Here is a 17,799-nt window from a genome sequence, read left to right on the forward strand (position 1 = left end):
AGCGAGTGTGCGCAGAGGGAGGGGGGGGGGGGGGGAGGTAATTTTTTGTATAGTAACAGAGTCGCTTAAACAGATCTTAAGAGAGCAAATAAGAGAAGTTTATTGATAGGCCTTACACATACTTTAACATTCCCTATACTTGCTTGTATTGCTTCTTCCAAAAGGTGGAAGGGCAAGCCTGAGCCTATCATGTCACAGATTATGGCTGTTTAGAGGTCCACCCATTGCTTGCCAAGAGATTTTTGCAATTACTAAATACAGTATATATCACACTTCTATCTGTAAATTCTCACACATCAGTAACTTGGAACATTGCATTTTGCCAAATAAAAGAGGTCACACGGGTCAAATTTAGATGGCACAGTCAGAGTTGAATTACGTCTGTAGACTTCCTAAAAGGAGTAGAAAACCGTTACTTAGTAAAGCTGTATTCACTGCAATCATCTAATCATATGCATGTCATACATACATTTTTTTTAAATCCCCATGCCCATGAACCTTTATGGCAAAAGATTCTCTACTACTTTAGTAAAATCAACCCCAAAGATACAAGAGTCCCTGATGTGTATTTAACTATATATCAGTTTTAGGTTATTTAAACACACGTATTAATCTGTGATTTCCTTTTACCTGAATGTTATATCATAATCTTAGCTGTATAGAAACTTTACATATATTTTATATGTGTACTGTTCTTTGCTGGGCTTTCTAAGCTAAGATAACTCTAAACACAGCACAGCACTCTAAACACAGACCTTTACAGGACAAGTGCATTTCAAATAAAGTACATGTATTCAGCCTGCTTGGTCCTACTGACTTGAAGTATCCAACTCTCCCCACTCCAGATTCATAATTACCTGAATTTGGGTTAGAACTAATCATAATACTGAAAGGCTGCAACTGCTTGGAAAAGTTTTAGATGTAATTAAACTGCCTCTTTCAGGACTCATTCACATGGCATCTTTGGACCCTACACCGTCAAGAACAAGCATACATTTCTGGCAAGCTCCACAGGTGTTTGTCATTGATTTGTACAGACTGAGTGGCCCCAGCTGATCACAGGCTCCGCAGCGGTCTGAATATAATTGCACATGGAGGGGTTACATGCAGTAAGGGTCATATGATCAGCCCTGGGCACCATGCAGGTTTTATTCTCGAACTTATTAGATCCATTCAGGGTCGGAACTACCACAATAACAACCACATTAACGCTGCTGGGCCCAGTCAGGACAAGGAGGGGAGTTCGTCCTGTTGCTACCTTACCTGGCTACACATATGCAGTAGATCCACAGCAGCCAGGGCATGTCCTGCCAGTTCACATTCAGTTTCCCCTAGATCTACCTCCACCACTGGCCGGCTACAGCGTACAGTATACAACTGACAAGCTGTGAAGGAGCTGACCTCATCTTCTTTCCAGGCAGTGTCACAGATACTGGGCTCAAGGCAGGCAGCAGACGAGGTAGCTGCAGTAAGGGGATACTGGTGTGTGTGTGTGTGTGTGTGCGTTTTAAATGTGTAGTATCCAAAAAATTCACTGCTCCAATTCCACCAGACTGCAGATCAATATACACATCGGGTGCAGGCTGCAGTGTGCTCCCACTTATCAAACAATATCTCTCCAATCAGCCGCACAAAGCCAAGGTCCATAAAAATCCAAACGTTATTGTTGTAAATTCCATACAAGGTACACACTACCATGGGCGTAATCATAGAGGTCCGTAATTAAGCCCAGGTGCTGAAACTATTACTTGTTGGTGGGGTTATTTTTATTATGTTTTAGTGTGTATAATATGCGTATATAAGCTCAGTGGCAGTTTCTGGTGTGGCCACGTATTTGGTCCTCCCGTGTGGGTACCTGCATGTGGTGTGGGACACCCGCACATGGTACCCTGACAAGGGCATTCATCTGCATGTTCAGACATTGCCCCAGGTAGGAGTTGACAGTTGGGGCATATTGAGATAATCCAGGATTCTCAGTTAAGATCAGTGTCATAGTGGTCAGCAGGGCTGCTATAACCCTGACAAGGGCATTCATCTGCATGTTCAGACATTGCCCCAGGTAGGAGTTGACAGTTGGGACATATTGAGGTTATCCAGGATTCTCAGTTAAGACCATTGTCATAGTGGTCAGCAGGGCTGCTATAAGGACTCTATTTCTTGGCTCAATGAGTCAGCCAATGATAATCAGCAATGCTGCGGCCATCAACTCATAGCAATCTCTCTTTGTCACTTAAAGAAGTGCTGTATGCAGAATGCTCACTGCCAGGCAAGGGACATCATGAACTTCAGATAGGTTTGAATCATGCAGTTTTTGCACTCTTCAGTTTTATTTGCAGTGTACAAACAATCTTCCTGTATGTGAGAAGCAAAATAAGGATAAAGGACAATACAAACAAGTATAAAACTAGAACAGTAACATTATTTCCTCTTACCAGCATTTTTTAGTCATCCCTCTCAGATGAAGAGGTGCTATTCTCAGCACCGCCCAGTAACCCAGCCTAAACATGGGTGTTGTTGTCTTCCTTTTTAATTTGGTAGATCTAGTCACAGCATTAGTATTGGTCTCTTTGTTTTGAATTTCTATACTCCCAGTCTGAGCTGATGTGGGCCGCGCTGGTGTAATTTAAGGGAGGGTTGCTGCTCCCATCATCACCCATGGACCCAGCTTCAACTGAAGCATGGGTCATGGCATCAGCTTCCAGAGATCTGCTGGCACCTTACAGTGTCTCTAGGTACCCTTTTGTTCTTCTCAGAAAGGTTTCAAAAGGTGCATTTCACCCAGTCCTCCAGCTTGAATCCAGAGAAATCATCTTGGCCAAAGTGAATTTGACCATCTGGTCAGATATGGTATTGGGCCACAGCCATGCAGCAAATGGCTTTGAGGTCTTCTGAAAATTGGTTTAGATTCTGTTCCATCAGGGTGATGGCTACAACTAATTGTGCAACTTTTTCCCACAGGAGTGGCCACAATCATGTTCAGACATTGCTCCAGGCAGGCGTTGACAGAGCATTAAGTGAAGATCCAAGCTTTTTAGTTATGACCTCTGGCATAGTGGTCAGCAGGGCTGTAGAGCAGGTCTTAATGCATTCTGCTCAAATACTCCAGTATTGGGCTCAATGGGTCTGCCAGCAGGTAGGTCAGATTAGTTAAAAGCATCCAATTTATTTTACACGCTCATTTACACTCTTTAAATTTTTTTTTGCAGTGTCCAAGTAATCTTCCTGTGTGTGAGAAACAAAGTGAGCAACAATATAAAAAACAAAAAAAAAAGCATAAGAACACTATACTAAAACAAGCATAAAATATAACCATAACATTAATTCCTATTACCAGTGTTTCTGAGATCATCTTCATTAGAAGTAATAATGGTGGTCTCAGCATCACCCACTGCCCCAGCTTCAGCATGAGTGTTGATGTCTGCCTTTTAGAATTCAGTAGATCCGGCCAGAGCATGAGTGTTTGTCTCTTTGTTTTGGAGTTCTGTACTCCCAGCCTGAAAAGAGGTATGGGGGAGCTGAGAGCCCTGCTAGCGTCCTTTAAGGTAGGACAAGTATTGGTCCCATGGACCCAGTGTCAGCCAGGGCACGGGTGGTTATACAAGAGGTGGTGCTTTTCTGTAGCATGGGTCTTAGTATCACCTTCCAGAGATCTGCTGGTACATCATAGAGTTTCCAGGTACCCTTTGTTCTTCTCAAAGAGTTCAAAAGGTGTATTTCACCCAGTCCGCCAGTTTGAATCCAAGGAATTCAGCTTGGTCAATGTGAATTGGTGCATATGGCCAGAAGTGATATTGGGCCACAGCCCCGCAGCAAATGACCAAGGTTTTCTGGAAATCATCTTAGCTTGTAGTCCATCAGGGTGATAGCTACTACTAATTGTGCTGCTGTTTTTCAAGAGTGGCCATCATCATGTTCAGACTCTGCTCCAGGCAGGTTTTGATGGCTGGAGCAACAATTGAAGATCCAAGCTTATTAGTTATAACTGCTGTTATAGAGGTCAACAGCACTGTATAGCAGGTGTTTAGAAATTCTGCTATAAGATCTCTATTATCAGGCTTAATGAGTCTGCCAGTGATGATGAGCAATGCTACAGCTATCAACTCATAACACTCCTCTCATTCTCACTTGAAGGTGGGTTCTGTCCAGGATGCTTTTTTCCAGGCAAAGGATCTCAAAGGACAGGAGAAACCTCAGATTGGTCCAGATCATCCAGTCTATTTTGCATGTACGTTAAATTTTTCCCCACAATGTCCAAGTAATCCTCCTGTATGTGAGGAACAAGAAAGTGAATATACATAAAAACATAACTATATGCTAAAACAACCATACAATATAGCAGTAACAATAATACCCCTTACCTGTGTGTCCGAGTCATCTTCCACGTCATCTTTTGGAGTTCCATACTCCTATGCTGAACTGAGGTTTAGGTGAGCGGTATGCCCCTTTGGTGTCCTTTAAGTTAGGGGCAGTACAGAGCTACTGGTGCCTCACTAGAGGCGTGAGCCTGAGCCTCACAAAACTGGATAGAGGGTGTGCAAAATTCAGAACCAGAATACTGCTTATGGCAAGCCAGATTTTTCAGCTGTAGGATGTAAACATTATGGTAGGCAGCTGCTGTCAGATTCAGGGAACTATGCATCTGGTGTAAGGGAGGGTTAGATACTTAAGGCAGGTTGGATAAATGAACTTGTGCACTTATCCTTGAAATAAACAATTTGTTCTAGCTAGGGTCAAAACTGCATTAGTGTTATAATAATCAGTGTCATACATGATACCATTTATCTCAGGCAAGTTAACAAGCCAAAGCAGCTTCCTAAAATTGTCTTTTTTTTTACTTTGCATTTTGCCCAGAGTTCAGTTCTAAATCCCCAACAAGAAATCTGCTGTTTTACAAAATTCTACTGTAAAATGTACAACTCTGAAACACACACAGTGTATTGCACAAAATTCTAAATGGAAAAACTTCACGTGTAGCTTTAACCTACATGTAGAGAACACTGGACCAGTATTTTAGAGTATTTTGACATCAATGTGGCATCCCTGCCACTGTCACAATGATGTCACTGGTTTCTAGATAACTAATACTGGCCACCTGCACTGTGAATGTTTGACAGATGCACTATAGCTGCAGACAAGGTAATAGTATGCTATTTCCTTTTAAAAGTGCACTTCCAGTAACATTTATAAATAGACATACACAGCATTCTTCTCCTACCTGAAATAAATTATTTAAGGCACCTTATATTTAAAAAGTAAACTATGATAACTTACATTAGTAGAAAAAGTGTTGGGCTACTATTAGTATAATTGAAATAAATCAATGTACTATTAGGTCATGGTGTATATCATTGTGAAATGACAGCAGAACAAAGCACATGATACCTAGTACAAGAACTTTGTACATGAAGTAAACCTACCTATTCGCTGTTCACATACAGAACTTTATAGCACCATGTTATACCTTTTAGACCACACTCATACAGACAATTGTGCAAATGAATCCCCGATAACTGTATATTTTCACTGTGTCCTCTAGACCACATTCCTAATAAAAGACAAATTGTATTACCTGCTGATGCAGAGCTTTTACTCCCAGACCCATTGCTGGTGGTACATAGCCAGATAAATTCAAACTAAAGACTCTAGGTCTACTCCCATTGGGTCTGGGACCTAAAATTGAGTCCCACAACAAATGTCTTAGGTATCCAGATTGTCAGAAATTATAATTATTTGCAACAGCTCAACTGAATAACCCCCTTACAGGGCTTCTAAAACAATGGCTGAATGGTAAATGAGGTTAGCGAAAACAGGACACTTCAGACATAGACCAGACAAGAGAAAGGGGAATAGCATAAGAACACATGCATCAGGATGCAATCAAGAAGCACAGATATCACTAGCATAATACATTCATGACAGACATATACTGTGTGCTGTAATTAGACTGTCACAGGACAGCTATATCCTTGCTACTAAGTATACGATTTCTTTAACCAAAGCAGAGAAAGCAAGCAAAAAAAGTGAAGCATCTTCTCATAGCAGACATATATCTTACTTGTTAGAAAATATAACAAAGAATGTAACTAGCTGCTATGGGCAATGGCTCTACTTTTGCTCAACTTTTATTGCTGCATTTTTCATGTCAAGTCAGCTCCTCATAAGATGAGCAGAAGAAAAACATTTATGTATACAATGGAAAACATGAAGAAGCTAATTCCAAATACTAAAAAGTGTATTTAGAGCCCAAAATGTTTAAAAAAAAAGTTTTTGGGTAGAGTGGGGAAAGTTTAGTATCCCTGTTGGATTTTACTGCTATCTGGGGCTCCGTTCGAGAGATTCCCATAACTTTCTGTTTTGGGGACAACCTTTTTACCAGGCAGGAAGTGAATGAATCCATCCAATGAAGCCTCTGACTGTATTAAAACCTGACAATTCTAATCCTGCCCCACCCTATCCAAAAAAAAAATGTTTTGGCTATAGCCAGACTTTAAGGGCCTGTTCACATGGGTTTCAGGTCCTGATCAGCAGACACGGTGCTATGTGTTTTGCCATGTTTTTGATGCGTTCCAGTAAAAAGTGCTGGAGTGGGGCTGTCAGTATGTTAGCTGCAGTGCAGTGCGTTTTTGACGCGTTTTCAGACCATACAAAATGTGACATACAGTATTTTTCTGTCGTAACCTGAACGGACTGCGCACGTGAGAACTGTAGCCCATAAAACATATAGGGATACATTGGGATGCATTTTTAGTGCAGGAGCGTACGGATCAGGTCAGCACAGAAAACGGACGTCGTGTGAACAGGCCCTAACACCAGCAAACCAGTTAAGGGTCTAATTTATACAAACTGAAAGAACAGAAAGTGGCCCATTCACACCTAGAGTGTCTGTTGTGTTTTCATTCATTCATATAGGCTACGATCGCACCACAAATCGACAAATAAGACCTGCACTATTTTTTTCTAAGACAGTGCACTATAGTGCTACAGACCCCAAAAACTATGGTACAGGATTTTTTAATTCCAAACAATTGGATCTAAAAACAATAATCATCTGACTTTAGAACTAGACTTCTCTTTGAAACTGAGTTCCTAGAAAGCACATCTCACAGGAATAATTTGTTTTACGGTTAGTGATCACAGCAGCTACAAAACCCCTGCTAAGCCTTACTTCTATGGTAGTCACTATGTTGAAACGACTAATATTTCAATGCAATTTCTCAGTACATTTACTGTAAAAATATAAACTGTGGCTCAGTATAGTTAGTCACAGATGTCCTTAACAAAGGCTCAGAGGAAAGACTCCGATTATCTGCCACAGGCAGCAGCATCTGATTGTCTTCCGGACCAATGTGTAGTGTGAGTGGTAAGAACAGCTCAGACTGCGTCAGGTCAAGAGTGTCTGGCACTGGACTTTTCTTGGCTGAGTCCTCGTTGCTGACTGTACCATCAACAGCTTCCGATTCATCGTCTTCTTCATTTCCTGCAAAACGCAAACACAGTATAACAAGAGGAATACTAGTGAAATGAAATGCTAGTGAGATGATTGTACTTTCATAAGCCCCCTAGTTTTCTGTAACCGCATTTATAAAAGCGTTTCATTAATTCACTCCTGTGCAATCACTTAAGGAAATTCCACTTAATGCATGAAAGTGCGAGTCATCAGGTGGTTTCCATGCACAAACCACAGAGACATGTATGAAGTGAAGTACATTTGCTTTGTACAAAAACCCTTGATTGCTGTACTAGAGGTATACTTTCATGCACATGAAATGTCCAGATACATATTTGTTAATGAGCTGAACTGATCCCTGTGTTAAAGTGGAACTAAAAGTAAAAAAATAAAAAAACACTGAGAAGGCAGGCTCCTTACTGTAGAATAGAGCATGTAGACATGCTATGTCTTCTGCAATAAATCAAACTTACTAACCTGCTCCAAAATCTTTCCTGAAAAGAAACAATGAACTATGCATGTGCAGCTCAGGGTACCTTTCTCAGCGCACCTCAATGCTGGGATGAATGAGCGAATCAAGTATGATCGCACGTCAAATATGCATTCAACGTGCATTCACGATACATGTACAAGCGCGAAATGCATTTGCATTGCCATTACTAGGTATTGGCATCCCAAACGCAGCTGAGCAAATGTGTTTTTTCTATCCAGGGACACAATAGGGATACAAAATGGGGGCTGCTTCACTGATGGCAGATACGACATCACAAAGTAAGTTAACTTACCACTGTGTGCTTTCATCTTATGTTTCTTCAAGTTTTTCACATCTGTGTAAGAATTCCCACAAACTTCACAGACAAATGGCCTTTCTCCTGAAATTATAGCCATGTAACAAATAAATTGATGAATTAGAATTATGCATGTGTAGCTAGGTTTAAGTTTAAAGTGATATTAAAGCTTTAGTTTTTGTTTTGTTTTTATCACTGGTAGGCAGTCTTTTGCACAAATCTTTGTTTTGTTTTTAATTTCACAATTCCTCATTTTCTAGTGGGACCCCGCATCCTCTTACCCCGCCCCTTGCACGGGTGCTGCCAGCAGGCAAGCGTCGGCTGTGGAGGCACCCGTGCGTGTTCCTGGCTGAACCCGCAGTAGCGGTGTGCATCCATAGCACAGTCCTGCGGCAGGCCACGCCCCTCCTCTCTGCCCAACAGTTTGACTGATGGCAGAAGGAGACTATGGCTCCTCTGCCCTCAGTATCCTCCCCCGCTACCAGGAAGTTTGGGCTGGAGGATCGCTTCGGGGGACCCGCGGCGTTGGGTGTGGGGGTAAATAGGGGAGTGAAAAAGGTACTGGCCATTTTTACTTTAATGCAGAGAATGCATTAAAGTAAAAATGCCAAGCCTTTAATACTACTTTAAACAACACTGACAACATTTCCATGCTTTGTGGATGATGTTTAGGCAAATTTGCCAAACAGGCCCTGGTCTCACACCAGTTTTGTAGCCACCAAGAAGTGTAAGATTCCTGTGCATTTATCTTTCAGGTATCAAGAACACTATTTTCTTCAATGGAAGCACCAACCCCAAGCTAGCATGTAAAGGATTTGCATCAGTACAGCAGAAGGGTCATGTACTGTATGACCCTTCTGCGTCCCCACTAAAGGTATTTCCACCATTGTGTAAGACAGGGTAGGTTGGATTTTTTCTACCACTTAATGTCCTCATTCTTCTGGTTTGAAAGACAACCAACATCATTCAACCTACTTCCTCTGAGCCCAGACTGTCATGGACCTGCCCCCAGCCTGTGACTTGACACTGAAGGAGAAGCAGCACAGAGATAGGCTTGTCTCTGTCATTCTGCTTTCTCCTCCTATCTGCATGCTCATTGTTTGAACAGGAACATATTAGCTTCCTGTGTTGCTGCTCCTACTCCTAAAAAAGAAAGAGTTCCAAACAGATCAAAGCAGCCACCATATTTGCTTCTCCCTCTCCCACTCTGTTCGCCTATACATGGACTGCAAGAGGCTAAAAACCAATTTAAATTCAAGTACTTACACTGCTTGCATTTAAAAAAATAAATTTAGAGTGTGTGTGAAGTCAAAACTTTTTATTTTAAAATTTGAATGGAGTGGGAAAGGGTTAGAAGCCTTGCCAAAATTTGCTGCTACGTCACAGCTGGGAAAATTCACCCTCTGATGATTATTATCAGAAAGACAGTAAGTCATGGTAATTCCAAAATGTTACAATTGTCACCAGAACAAGAGGCAAGGACAAATCTTTCAACAGAGAAAACTGTTGCTGCAAAAACTGTTTCAGAAGGTAATTCTCCCTAAATGTTGTGTCTGGAAGCCCAACCTACTCCATCCAAGCCCAAAATGTTTTTGGCTATATACATACACTTTAATAATGTATTAGTGGATACAGAGCTGCATTTATTTATGTATTTTATCTTTGTTTGAAATTTAAACATTTTATATTACGGATTTGAAACCTTTCTTATGGTAGTCCTGAAGACCTGCTATTAACCAACTAAGGCTTATAAAACAAAATCAATCACTCAAGAAAAAATAAGCACACCAATGAACTAGGTGGACAAATCTTACTTGTTTAATGTAAACCAGACCTGGGCTATTCAGAGCGGGCATATGATGTAAAATGCTTACGTAGAAATTTCCTTTAGTGTCAATTGATCAGTACATTGTCACTTCCAACCTCCTGAGTCTCAATGGTCAATAACGGCACATTAAAAACACTAATGGGGAGGTTCACGACGTGGAAAAAACAAAGTCAAGCTTGACAAGGAAAGTTGAGATCTGCATACATATTGAGCTGATCTCATGATTGTCATTTGTCCAGCATTAAAATGTATAAAACCTATGGTAACCCACCCTCCATGTTTCCCTAAGCTACAGCCTGCTCCTGTATTTACATCCTTGGCACATGACTCAATATATGGCCCATTTATACCTATGGGAAAAAATTATTTCACCAAGGGTGCAAACACAGGAACAGGCTACAGCTCTGGAATTAAGAAAAGTAAGCAGCAAAAAGGGAGGAGTTGGTGCAATTTAGTTTAGGGTAATGAGTGGAGGGTATCCGAAAGTATAAGTACAGCTGTCCTTTAGGGGGAAAAAAGGCTTCCCAAAGTAAATCTCATACCTGTATGAGACCGGAAATGTTTAGTAAGTTCTCCCGAAGAAATGAAGCTCTTCCCACAGACTCCACAGATGTAAGGTTTTTCCCCTATGTATTACAAATATGTCAATACATAAAAGTTTATATTTTTCACAAAGAACATTTAAAATAATTATTACCAGTGGAATTTATTCGACATGCTACATTTTTCCGCAGCTCACTGGATAGCTTAGCACACTGTACTGCAGTGTTGAGACCAGAATGGAGTGTACACCATCAATAAAGTTAAAAAAAAACTCTGGGTAAAAAAACCCCCCCCCCCAAAAAAAAAACAAAAACCAAACTTTCCCTTGCTGTGGGGCTACCTCTGCACTGCAAGGGTTAAGTGCTTGTTTTGAGAGATTAAACAAAGCTGTATTACTCACCTGATCCAGGCTCCCGCAGCAGTCAGCAGCCACTGTACTAACCCTCCACTCCAGCTAGTCGACCTGCATAAGACTTGATGACGTCAGTAGTCCTTAGACTGCTGGAGCCCAGGGAAGGAGAGGCTGTGGGGGCCAGTCTTGCAGCCCAGAGGTAGCCAGTGGGACTGAAGATCAGATGAGTATATCAGTTTTGTTTTTTAACCTCTTAGACAAAACAAGCACTTAACCCTTGCAGTGTAGGGGTAGCCCCATTTTTATTGCCGACAGTAAAAAAAAAAATCCTTACAGGCAGTAGTGAGTATTCTGCTGGCTTTGCTAGCTATAGCGTGGCATTTACCACAACTACCGATACTATGTAGTGCACAAGTTTGGTTGCAGAACTTATCAATGATTTGCCGGTTCCAAGCAATAAAACCAAGCTAAGATGAACGAACAACAAAACACACAAATAAAAAAGCCACAATTAGAAACATTAAAAAAAATAAAAATATAACGAAAATAGTCCAGCCTTGCAGCTCTGTGGAAGCACAGGGGGAATGCAGTCGTATGAGGTAGAAAACAAGAGCACAGAAGTGCACTGGCATAGTTAAGTAGTTATAAAACATTATTGTGAAACGATGAATAAAATGAATGCACTCATAAAAGTATTTGTTCTGTAGAAGCTAAAATGCAACTAGAGGAATCTAGTGCACGCTGCGCTCTCCTCTTCCGATATCGGGACTCCATGCTGAGGATACCTGGGCAGCTTCCCCAACTACCATTCCTCTAGTTGCATTTTGGCTTTTACACAACAAATACTTTTGTGAGCGTATTCATTTTATTCACCATTTCACTTTAAAGTTTTACGAACTACTACAAATGCCAGTGCACTTCTGTGCTCTTGTTTTTTTACAGCGTGGCATTGCCCACTATTTCTGAGTCTGTGCTCTACCAGGACCCCTAAATCTTTTTTTTCCATCCCAACTTACCCAGAGGCGCACCTCCTAAAGAGTATTTTGCATGCATAATTTTTAGCTCCCGAGTGCATACGTTTACATTTTTCAATACTGCGCATGTAGCTGCCACCCCTCATTTCTTCTTGATCCATCCTATTAATTGCCCTACATAATATAACTATCCTGTTATTGCCCTACATATCTTATCATCAGCAAACACTGAAATTGAGCTATTTATAGTTTATAAACAAGATAAACAGAATTGGTCCCAGGACTGAAGTCTGGTGAACTCTGCTCATAGTTACATAGTATTTGAGGTTGAATAAATACACATGTCCATCAAGTCCAACCGTGTGTGTGTGTGTGTGTGTGTGTGTGTGTATAGATCCCCGAGTCATCTCGTTATTAGGAGTACTTGTACCCCTGTAAGAATGATGTGAAACCTCGCGCCACTACTCCAGTCAAGTTAAGCAGCAGCTGAAATCTGTGTGGTCAGATATAACGTATGAAATTAATTGTAAAAGCCGCGCTGTGTGAATGAGACCGCAAAGTGTCAGATATAGTAGATACTGACCTTGGAGTAATGTGATACAATGTGTAAAAAGTGCAAAACAAAAAAGAAACGCATGTATATAACATGCACCTTAGTGTAAAATCGTTTTGGATTCGGAAATTCGAATTTCGGAGATTCAGATGATACGAATCTACGAATTTACGAAAATTCGTCCGAATTTCGATTCGGAACGACACGAATCGCACACGTCTAGTGTACAGTAGGGTTGGGGTCAAGGCTCTGTGCAGGACACTCATGTTCCTCCACACCAAACTGGTCAGTAGGGTTGAAGTCAGGTACTAATGTTGGATGAGAAGACCTGACTCATAGGTGGTGTTCTAATTCATCCCAAAGGTGTTCAGTAGGGTTGAGGTCAAAACTATGTGCAGGACACTTGAGTTCCTCCACACCAAACCAGTCACAACATGTCTTTATGGAGCTGGCTTTGTACACAGGGGACAGTCATGATGGAACAGAAAAGGGTCTGCACCAAACTGTGACCACAAGGCTGGAAGATAAAAATTGTCTACAATGTCTTTGTATGATAGAGTATTAGCAGAACCTTCACTGGAAAGACCTGAACTCAAGAATTTGAAGGGGTGTCGCCATACTTTAGATTATACAGTGAAGATGTGATGGTCAGTTGACCATAAACGTTTGGCCACATAGTGTAGGTTCGGTTGATGTGTGCCTATGCATGGACACAAGTGGCCACTGGCAGTCAGCACAGTAGTCAATGATCCTTTTTTTTCCTGCCCAGGTTAATTATGGTGAATTTGCTTTTTCTTCAGAATTATGGTTGGCCAAATGTACTGCGCGCATTATTCTGAAGGTGAGACGTGGTTGTCATTGTCTTGTGGATACTTTAGAATAAGCTGCTCGTACTCATTAGAGCAGGCCGGGAGGGCCACATATTCCGACACAGGCAACGTATGCTCGTAGTCATTGGAGCAGCTGGGGATGGTCACATGTTCAGACGCAGGGAAAGTATACTGATAGTCATTCGATGGTGACTGGCATCCACCTCCGCTACATGGACGTCCATCTAAATTCAGTGCCAGCTGGCTCATACTGGAAGGGAACAAACGAAATGTTAAAGAAAGGGATTAAAATGGGTTTCTGTTTCCGTTATCTATTTTTTTCTAGTGTTAGGGTCACCCCTAACCCTAACCCTGAGCTCAGAGCCCCCCTGTTCCAAGGTCTTCAAAGTATATCGAAAGCTAAAACTCGTTTTCTACATTTTGGATGGATTAGGAAATGGTTGGAACCATTTGCCAGATGTTTTCTTGTGTAATCTGTGTTCCTCTGGGGAGATTTCCCTTCACTTCCTGTTCTGAGGGCACAACAGGAAGTGAGAGGAAATCTCTCCAAGGTAATGAAAACCTCCTGAAAACCTCCAGCAAATAGTGACCCCCAGCTAGTGATAACTAGCCCTAACTTTCAATGCTGACCCTAACCCTAATCCAACACTAACCTTAACTTCAATGCTTACCCTAACCCTAATCCAACACTAATCCAACGATAACCCCAACTTCAATGCTGACCCTAACCCTTATCCAACAATAACCCCAACTTCAATGCTGACCCTAACCCTAATCCAACACTACCCCTAACTTCAGTGCTGAGCATAACCCTAATCCAACACTAACCTTAACTTCAATGCTGACCCTAACACTAATCCAACACTGCCCCTAACTTCAATGCTGACCCTAACCCTTATTCAACACTACCCCTAACTTCAATGCTGACCCTAACCCAACACTAACCCTAACTTCAATGCTGACCCTAACCCAACACTAACCCTAACTTCAATGCTGACCCTAACACTAATCCAACACTACCCCTATCTTCAATGCTGACCCTAACTCAACACTAACCCTAACTTCAATGCTTACCCTAACCCAACACTAACCCTAACTTCAATGCTGACCCCCCCTAACCCAACACTAACCCTAACTTCAATGCTGACCCTAACCCAACACTAACCCTAACTTCAATGCTGACCCTAACCCAACACTAACCCTAACTTCAATGCTGACCCTAACACAAAAGGATGGCTAAGATAAATTGAAGCTTCTCCACAGATCATAAACACACGTCTTTCTCTTTCCACTTCTCAAACCCACAAAGAGCAGTCACATGACCGTGCATGGAAGCCAACACCCATCAGCTGAAAAATACATGTGATTGGTTAGAAAGTAGTCACATGGTTAAGTGCGTTTATTTCCGTTCGTTCGACCGCACGTTCGTATTCGGATCGGATTCTTTTCGGATTTTTTTTCTAATCGTAATCGGCTGATAATTGATACGAATCCGAAATTAAGGGTCAAAATCCGAAATTCCAATCCGAAAGTTCGGATCCGTAAAGTTCGGATTCGGAGGTTTCGTTTTGGATTCGGAAATTCGAATTTCGGAGATTCAGATGATACGAATCTACGAATTTACGAAAATTCGTCCGAATTTCGATTCGGAACGACACGAATCGCACACGTCTAGTGTACAGTAGGGTTGGGGTCAAGGCTCTGTGCAGGACACTCATGTTCCTCCACACCAAACTGGTCAGTAGGGTTGAAGTCAGGTACTAATGTTGGATGAGAAGACCTGACTCATAGGTGGTGTTCTAATTCATCCCAAAGGTGTTCAGTAGGGTTGAGGTCAAAACTATGTGCAGGACACTTGAGTTCCTCCACACCAAACCAGTCACAACATGTCTTTATGGAGCTGGCTTTGTACACAGGGGACAGTCATGATGGAACAGAAAAGGGTCTGCACCAAACTGTGACCACAAGGCTGGAAGATAAAAATTGTCTACAATGTCTTTGTATGATAGAGTATTAGCAGAACCTTCACTGGAAAGACCTGAACTCAAGAATTTGAAGGGGTGTCGCCATACTTTAGATTATACAGTGAAGATGTGATGGTCAGTTGACCATAAACGTTTGGCCACATAGTGTAGGTTCGGTTGATGTGTGCCTATGCATGGACACAAGTGGCCACTGGCAGTCAGCACAGTAGTCAATGATCCTTTTTTTTCCTGCCCAGGTTAATTATGGTGAATTTGCTTTTTCTTCAGAATTATGGTTGGCCAAATGTACTGCGCGCATTATTCTGAAGGTGAGACGTGGTTGTCATTGTCTTGTGGATACTTTAGAATAAGCTGCTCGTACTCATTAGAGCAGGCCGGGAGGGCCACATATTCCGACACAGGCAACGTATGCTCGTAGTCATTGGAGCAGCTGGGGATGGTCACATGTTCAGACGCAGGGAAAGTATACTGATAGTCATTCGATGGTGACTGGCATCCACCTCCGCTACATGGACGTCCATCTAAATTCAGTGCCAGCTGGCTCATACTGGAAGGGAACAAACGAAATGTTAAAGAAAGGGATTAAAATGGGTTTCTGTTTCCGTTATCTATTTTTTTCTAGTGTTAGGGTCACCCCTAACCCTAACCCTGAGCTCAGAGCCCCCCTGTTCCAAGGTCTTCAAAGTATATCGAAAGCTAAAACTCGTTTTCTACATTTTGGATGGATTAGGAAATGGTTGGAACCATTTGCCAGATGTTTTCTTGTGTAATCTGTGTTCCTCTGGGGAGATTTCCCTTCACTTCCTGTTCTGAGGGCACAACAGGAAGTGAGAGGAAATCTCTCCAAGGTAATGAAAACCTCCTGAAAACCTCCAGCAAATAGTGACCCCCAGCTAGTGATAACTAGCCCTAACTTTCAATGCTGACCCTAACCCTAATCCAACACTAACCTTAACTTCAATGCTTACCCTAACCCTAATCCAACACTAATCCAACGATAACCCCAACTTCAATGCTGACCCTAACCCTTATCCAACAATAACCCCAACTTCAATGCTGACCCTAACCCTAATCCAACACTACCCCTAACTTCAGTGCTGAGCATAACCCTAATCCAACACTAACCTTAACTTCAATGCTGACCCTAACACTAATCCAACACTGCCCCTAACTTCAATGCTGACCCTAACCCTTATTCAACACTACCCCTAACTTCAATGCTGACCCTAACCCAACACTAACCCTAACTTCAATGCTGACCCTAACCCAACACTAACCCTAACTTCAATGCTGACCCTAACCCAACACTAACCCTAACTTCAATGCTGACCCTAACACTAATCCAACACTACCCCTATCTTCAATGCTGACCCTAACTCAACACTAACCCTAACTTCAATGCTTACCCTAACCCAACACTAACCCTAACTTCAATGCTGACCCCCCCTAACCCAACACTAACCCTAACTTCAATGCTGACCCTAACCCAACACTAACCCTAACTTCAATGCTGACCCCCCCTAACCCAACACTAACCCTAACTTCAATGCTGACCCTAACACTAATCCAACACTACCCCTATCTTCAATGCTGACCCTAACACTAAATCTAACTGGCACACCAGTTTCTTTTTGAGTAGAGAAAAATTTTTCTTGAACTTACGTGGGAATATCGTAGTGAAAACCTGAAAAAAAAAACAAGGAAAGGTCATCACTACCTCGAATCTCAGACTGCAGTTACATTGTGTTTATTTATGTCTGATCTGATCCCTAGATTTGGAAGAGATTGATGTTGCTACCATAACATATAACAATAGAGAGCACAGGACAAGCTCGTCGGGTTTCTGGTAGATCAATATCTCATTTTTTAATTATATTTTGCATTTGTCCAACAGACAAAAAGGGGATCAAATAAGAGAAGACCGTTGTCAGGGTTTACAAGCACTTTAAGGTCGGCCCTCATATTGCATGGTGTTGTGGAACTAATAGAGATTGGAGAGTTCGGTGCTAATGTGTATGACCAGCTTTAGTTTCCTGAGAAGCAGGTCTAGTTATGTGACTGCTCTAGTTATCTTATATGGGTTATTATATAGGTATGTCTATATGGGTGCGTCTATAATATGGCTGTGTCTATATGGGTGTCTGTAATATGGATGTGTCTATATGGGTATGTCTATATGGATATGTCTATATGCATGTGTCTATAATATGGGTATGTCTATATGCATGTGTCTATAATATGGGTATGTCTATATGCATGTGTCTATAATATGGGTATGTCTATATGCATGTGTCTATAATATGGGTATGTCTATATGGATATGTATATATGGATGTGTCTATATGGATGTGTCTATATGGATATGTATATATGGATGTGTCTATATGGATGTGTCTATATGGATGTGTCTATATGGGTATGTCCAGGAACAGAGTCGTGGCGGTCCCGGCCGCATCGGGCACAGCGGATCTCGGGACCGGCAACGGCAGTGACAGCAAC

General features: G+C 41.7%; 1 protein-coding gene across 1 annotated transcript; it reads right to left on the reverse strand.

Annotated features, from left to right (window-relative positions):
* Positions 1-7,213: 7,213 nt before the first annotated feature.
* On the reverse strand, positions 7,214-10,692 carry MYNN (myoneurin). The gene is made up of 3 exons (XM_018553777.1): positions 10,606-10,692; positions 8,233-8,319; positions 7,214-7,477 (listed from the first exon to the last, which is right to left on the reverse strand). Exons 2-3 carry the CDS (start codon positions 8,246-8,248, stop codon positions 7,224-7,226), a joined length of 270 nt encoding a protein of 89 aa, XP_018409279.1. The 5' UTR covers positions 8,249-8,319; positions 10,606-10,692; the 3' UTR covers positions 7,214-7,223.
* Between the last annotated feature and the right edge of the window lie 7,107 nt (positions 10,693-17,799).

Source organism: Nanorana parkeri, unplaced genomic scaffold (genome assembly GCF_000935625.1).
Source record: "Nanorana parkeri isolate BGI_ZX_2015 unplaced genomic scaffold, ASM93562v1 scaffold129, whole genome shotgun sequence".
Taxonomy (NCBI): domain Eukaryota; kingdom Metazoa; phylum Chordata; class Amphibia; order Anura; family Dicroglossidae; genus Nanorana; species Nanorana parkeri.